The 6,843-nt window shown below is 41.2% G+C and overlaps 1 protein-coding gene across 3 annotated transcripts in view; it reads right to left on the bottom strand.

Moving 5' to 3' along the window:
- The window catches only part of gramd4a (GRAM domain containing 4a), a 36,639-nt gene extending 30,112 nt beyond the window's left edge, over window positions 1–6,527 (bottom strand). For all 3 annotated transcript variants that reach the window (XM_028429837.1, XM_028429828.1, XM_028429820.1), the window contains exons 1-2: window positions 6,191–6,527; window positions 1,154–1,367 (exon numbers count right to left, since the gene is read on the bottom strand). In XM_028429837.1, the coding sequence (XP_028285638.1) occupies window positions 1,154–1,367; window positions 6,191–6,219 (243 nt within the window). In that variant the 5' untranslated portion in view covers window positions 6,220–6,527. The remainder of the gene's footprint in view (window positions 1–1,153; window positions 1,368–6,190) is intronic.
- Window positions 6,528–6,843: the final 316 nt, after the last annotated feature.

The following is a 6,843-nucleotide window of genomic DNA, read 5'->3' on the forward strand; positions in this document are numbered from 1 at the left end:
CTGTAGCCTGCTACTCACACAGGCAAACACCAGCTCACAGACACACAGGTGCACACATGAAAACATAAGTGCAGCCAAACATTGTCACATGTTGCACATACCCAGGGTATACTAAGAGGGCTGTTGGATAGATCAAAGAATTGTTTCATTGACCGCCACCATGCTTTGTGCAGTTTTCCCTGGTATATGATCCTCCAAAAGACTCCCCTGAAACAGTTTTATCAACTATCTGTCTGAACACAAACACACACACAAAAATGAAAAAACAGAGATCCCCTGAGCCAGGCAATGATACGATCATTTCCTGAATGATGACTAACCCTGTGTACTTAATTTGAGTGTCTTTTTTCTCAACGATGGTGATGACGACAATAGTTATGTTTTCAGTCACCAGCAAGGACAAGAGAGAGGCTTGAATTTAATGAAATATGAACAGGATCTAGAAATATCAGAGGGGGGTGTGGGTGGGTGGGGTGAGTTTGTCCTTCTTACGATTTCCTCTGCATCTTATGTACGTCCTCTCCTCTAGACATCTTGATGTTCAATCTTCTGGGGCTAAATTCCAGTCCTCTTGCCTCCTTCATCACTCTCCACTGCTTTAATCTTTGCTCTCCTTCCATTTTTCATCCTCTCCCTGCTATCCAATATCTGTTAATCTCACCTTTGCTTTCACTATTTCTGTTCCTGTCTGCTGTGGATGTCATGTCGGCAGTTTGAAAATCTTTACAACCACCATCACATCCATTTTTCTTGCTTGTGACAAGCACTCTAATCATTCTTCTTTTCAATTCAGCAGAAAGAAGTGGGCTTCACTACAAACAACATGGTGCTGGTATTACCTAACAATCGTGCTGGCTTGGAATGTAGTACTAGAAAAGAAAGGTGAAACAGTGGCTGTTTCAACCTTCCTGGCTTTGTTTGTGAAATTATTCTAGATCACACTGAAGTCACAGCAACTAATTCATGAGTAAAAAATAGTTAGAGCCACAGACAGTCAGGGCTGACCAAGGGCAAAGCAATGATGATAAACACAGATGCAATGATGCCCAAAAAACAAGTGGTAAAAGAAAAAGTGCAGAAGAAATTCATCACTCTTTGTGACACATGGTCATCTGTATTATTCTAAACACACGCACACCTGGTGAGCACTTACGGGGTCTCGCAGGGCATCATCTGTGTCCCGCAGAGCTGCTCTGGGTTTGAGCTGCATGTCGTCGCTACATTCGTTATCAGAGGCAGGTGGTGACTCGGCCAGATCCGGGAAGTCGTCTCTCGTCCTTGGGCCTCGGAAGCGGATCTTGTCCAGGCGCTTTAGCATGGTCAACACCGCGCACCTGGGCTTTACCTTAACATGGCGGACGGCAACCCTGTTACAGAACAGAAGACAAACACAAATGAAGAACCTGTGTGAAAAATTAAGACATATGTAAAACAATTGTATTACAAAACACACAAAACGTATTAAGCATATATTATATTAGCTCTGCATGTAGCACCTGAAACCCACTGAGGTGCAGATGAAAAAAAAATGCTAGCCTCTGAGAACCTTTAATACGACTGACGTTTTAACCTTGTCACTGTGTGGGTTTTCCTCTCCCGTTTGCCCTACATAGGAAGGATAGACAACCACATCTTTCACTGCTCTGCCAAAACAGTTGACAGCAGCAGATTTGCTGACCCCATTTATTGATTTCATGTCCATAGCAGTAGCATTGGTTAGAGGGAGGCTGTAGGAGGTTGTGAACCATTAAGGTTGTGTTTAGGTGTCAAGGTTTAAGATATAATGATGACAGGGACGGGGAGTGTTTGAGTCATCATCCTACACAGAATTACAACAGAGAGTAAAATCCCCTGACAGTAATAAAACAGGACAGGATTGATGAAGCCATCTACAGTTCAAACGTGCTCTAGATCATGATACGTATCCAATAGGAGTCACAACAGGTGCTAAACTGTTGATATATTCCATCTCTCAAGGCTACAAGGTCACTACATTCAGCTCATCTACAGTGGACTATGAAAGTATGATACCAGAGATACACAATATTATGATATATTTATACTGTAAATTCACATACTGTAATCTCAGCCACCACTTCCAAACACCAGCAGGCTCCCCTTGTAGTACTACTTTACAAGGCCATTTCAGACAGGACCAAACTGCTTCTGTTGTGTTTTGACTGCTGTGTTTGTTTTTTGACATAGGATTAAGAGTAGCTCTTGATATCATTCTCCAGGATTACTTAATCTGCTTGACTGAATGACTAGCTGTCACACCACGAGGTGACAGAATGGTTATCTGTCTGACTTCTGTGAATGACAGGCTAACTGATAAGCTGATTGGCTGACTGGCTTGTTGTCAGATTCTAGCTAGTCTAATTTTCAGACTCCCTCCATTTTGAAACGTTCAGAGGAGGAGTAGCAAACAAGCCGCACACTGAAACATACAGAAACCAAACATTTTTTTCAAATAAATATAATGCATGTTGTAAAGTGTTTAGGCTAAATCAAATAAAGTCACCTGAGTGCTGCAACAACTACGTTGCCATGATTGTTCTCATTCTATAGCACCGGTATGAATACTGGTAAAAAAAAAAAGAGTCACATTATGGGAAATGGCTGCAATGAAGGAAACTGTGGTGTCACTAGAAACAACACAGACAGGTATAGCCAGTGGAAAGTTTCTGTGCATAACCAAAAATTTCACAAACCAATAATCATATTGCATTTCTCTCACAATCCCCCCCACATGTGGTGGAAATTACAGATGTGAGTGGTGGGGTTATATTTCTTCCACTAAGGGCTGAAGTCAAACACGGTGAGCGGCAGGTTAATAAACACTTCCCACCACTTGTCAAGAAACCTGTCACAATGAAATCAGTTCTCACAATAATCACAATCCATGTGCAGCAGACTCTGATTAAAAGCCCAATCAGTGCCTGCGTTGACCTACCACAGGGTCTAGCCTTCAAAGCAGATGAAAGTATTAGATACATATTAATAGATATGTTTATATCACACACTTTTTAGCCTGAACATTAGGCTGGTGTACAATCTATTATTTAAGAGCACATGACGTGACCCCATGCTATTCTTTGACTCCACAGCAGTGTTCTTCAGGCTACGTCCAGTTTATTCATTTTTTTTTAAGGATTTTTTTTCCTTTGGTCCAATTTCAACCACATCTTAAATACGACGATGAAAAGAGAGGACAGGAGGAGGAGGTGGTGGAAGGTGGGCTTCAGCTCAAGGTCTGATCACACACACACAGTCCTCTGAGTCATTTGCTTTGCTGTGTACACAAAGACACCTCCATACGCCTTTACCTAATCATACTGCTAACACACACGCTCGGGCAGATGCTGGTTGTAAGATATAACAATGCAACAAAGATATGCAGACAACTACATAAAACAAAATGACAACAGATACAAGCTGTTTTTATATCACTACATACATTAGTCATCGTAGAGCAACAATACTGTCTGGAGTATATCCCCTGTACAAGCCTAATATACTGTGTTTAGGTGTGCATGCATGCATGTGCATGCTTACAGTGTGTCTCTCTCAGTAAGCATCTGCTAATGAACCACAGTAGCTTGAGGTTACTATTGGTCACACTACAACAGCCAATCACATTCATTCAGTGAAATCAGGCTGTGAGAGGCAGTCTAATACCCTTTGGCCTACATACATGTTTCTGAATTGCATGTGACTGGTGGATTAGCAGAATTAGCTCAGCAACTATTCTGATAATCAATGTCTTTTTTAAATCAAGTAATATGTATGTGCAATAAACACCCACATATGTAAGGATGTAAGGTCAAACTAACTCTTTAAAAAAAACAGCGCAAGTCCTTGAGATTGCATTGTCAACATAAGATGCTGGTTTCTCTAGCTAATAGCAACCCAACCTGTTGTTACCATGGCAACTACAGATGACACCATATCAGTAGGACTAAAAATTTCACTGACATAATACTGTAATTTAATGATGTACAAATTACAAGAGCCCACATAATGCAAAAATAATTGAGTTATTATATCAGTCTCTCTACTTCTAGTAGAGCAGCTGTGTGAATTAGTCATCTTTGCTGATTACAAGTAAAATGCTTTTTTTTTTTTTTATAAGCTACGCTAGTCATCAAATTCTTATGTTTCTGTACCAGGGTACCAGGGTATCAATATATCGGATCGATGAATGATAGGCTAATGAATCCACTTGTACGCAGCTGTAGAGTACTCCTCTGACTATGATAACGCTTCAGGTGTATTGGGCTATTTCCTATTATCTATAAGGGGATGTTACTGTCATGCTTAAGCCACATGAGATGGGAGTAGCTCTTTATATAATTACATCCTGTTGTCTATCAACCATGCATGAACAAAAAAAGGGGGGGGGGCACTCTCCAAGCTATAAAGCTACATACTGAACACGACAGCCTGAGCACACACACACAAGTAGGCCACTTTCTGTGAAAGCGCATTTTCTGGGACATTAGGCAGTGAGGTTTGATAATAACCACTTGTTAGTTGAAAAATGCTACAGTGTAGTGTTTCTGCTTTGATGCAAAGCTCTCTTCCTTTTTTTTTTTTTTTAACGTGTTGCATAAACCCATGTAAGGACATCCTGTCATCATCAGCTATGCTGTTTGGTTTCTGTAGAAACAAGGTTGAATAGAGTGAAGCTCTTGTCTTTGACACTACTCTCAACTTTTACTAGTTTCATAAGACACTCAGAGACACAGACAGCAGGATTAACATGACCTTTAAATATCTCATCTACACGAACAGGCTAGAATGTTCCAACAACCGGTGGCTGCAACTTTTTGTTTCGCTCACTTTCCTGCATTTATAATGAAGCGAGAGGCGACAGATGGTCAGAGAGAAAAAACAAAACATCAGGCTACTGCCATGGTGAATAAAACTAAAACAAAGTACGCAGCCAGGCACCACTGTAAAGGGACAGAAATAATACAAACTTTCTGTTGTCAAGCTTTACACACATTTGTTACTCTGAATGTTTTTATCAAGATTATTCTGTTTTACTTGATGTCAACCCGGGGGATTGAGAGTGTAGATTCAATGAACCTTAATTAGACCTATTAGACACACTCTGCTCTGTTTGTAATGGAGGGCAAGAGAATAGAGAAACATGCGAAAGCAGTGAGTGTACAAGAATAATAGTAGGAACAAGAAGAATACACAAGCTTTTATCTAACCCACTAATGCACCCCTTTAGGCAATGCGTAGCTCACTGAACAACAACAAACGTCAGCTATGGCATGTTTTTTTTTTTTTAAGCTACCATTTGTCAGTTTGTGTTTTGACACAATCGGTCAAAGTCACGTACACTAAAACCACCGATATGCAAACAAAAACGTGCAAATGATGAGTACTTATGTAAAAGAGGCACTGGAAATGATGAGACATCTCTGTGCGTGTACTCAACAGCCCCTATTTTACTGCTGTTATTTCATCATGCAGTTATATAAACAAGTAAATAAACAATCAATACTTCCACAACACAAGAATTGGTCAATCCCCACTCTCTGGCTTCCAGAATTGGATGCACAGCAGTAATTCAGATCAAAATGTAATCAATTGTGACCTTTGTGTCAGGTGAATGAGGCAGCAATTGATTGGCAATAGCTGCCTGTCCCTATTGATATCAATACAAATCAAACACTACCTTCAAATCTCAAAGATGTCCAAGCTTCCTACTGTAAGTAAACACACCACAGGAGCACTTTAACATAAACATTTCTGGTACACAATTACATAATTTGAGTAAAACAATATATGTGTAATGTTAACGTTGGTAGGTTTATTTTGATAAAACGAGAACATAAAGTTAAGTTAAAGATAAAGAGTGAAAGCGGTAAGGTACATTTTTGAACCGTGTCGACCGCTACACTCAGTTTGATGTTAGCTAGGTCAGCGACAAACGTGCCCGTTACACTTCATGTGTGGAGGCAGCGGCTTAATTAAACCGTGGAGTTTGAAGTTAGGCCTCGCTTTCAATAAACCTTTTAGCGCCAGTAACACGAGGAGACATAAAACCCAAGCAAATAATCCGCATTTTTGGTGACCCTGAGGAAGAGACGTGGGGACAGATGGATGACATAAAACGCTGTCATTTTGTGTGACATAATACTAATAATAAAAAATAATAAGTCGTGTATCTTACCCAGCACGTAAATCGTAGCAAAGTTTCATGAACACTGAGATTGCCTTTAGTCTGCTTTATCCTTCAGTACACCTGCTGCTGCTCAGGACGTCCAAATTAGCGCCAGTCTCACGGCGAATACCGCTCACTTGATCCATCCATCCCAACCACATCCGTTTGAACACCGACTAAATGCCGTCTCCTGCTGAGGGTTGAGCGGTTAGGCAGGTAGGCAGGCAGAAACGGAGAGGAGAAAAAAAATACCAGTTGCGCCCCCTCCTCCTCCCTGGAGAGAGCTGCCTGACCCGGGGAGCTCGCAGACACTAGCCTCCTCGTCTCTTGTTGATTTCGCAGAAACGGGCTGGGAGCTGGGCCGAGGACATTTCGTCAGTGCGCGGCGCTGCTTCCTTAAAGGGGCCGCTGCTGGTGACGGAGCGCGGACAGCTTCTCCCTGCTACCGCCCTGTGGCTGCCACTATCATGTAGTGATGAATTATTAAACAGCTGGGTAAACAATGGCCTCATTATAATGTAATTAAGCATCACTGTAATTTAACACCAAAGGAAAAGACCTGCAGAACTTCCTGCTCTGATCCTACTGTTACTTAATTATATCTTCTCTTATTGTGTGTGAAAATGAATGAATGCATATCTGAGCGCCTAGAGATACTTATT

The sequence above is a fragment of the Parambassis ranga genome, chromosome 2, assembly GCF_900634625.1.
Source record: "Parambassis ranga chromosome 2, fParRan2.1, whole genome shotgun sequence".
NCBI lineage: Eukaryota > Metazoa > Chordata > Actinopteri > Ambassidae > Parambassis > Parambassis ranga.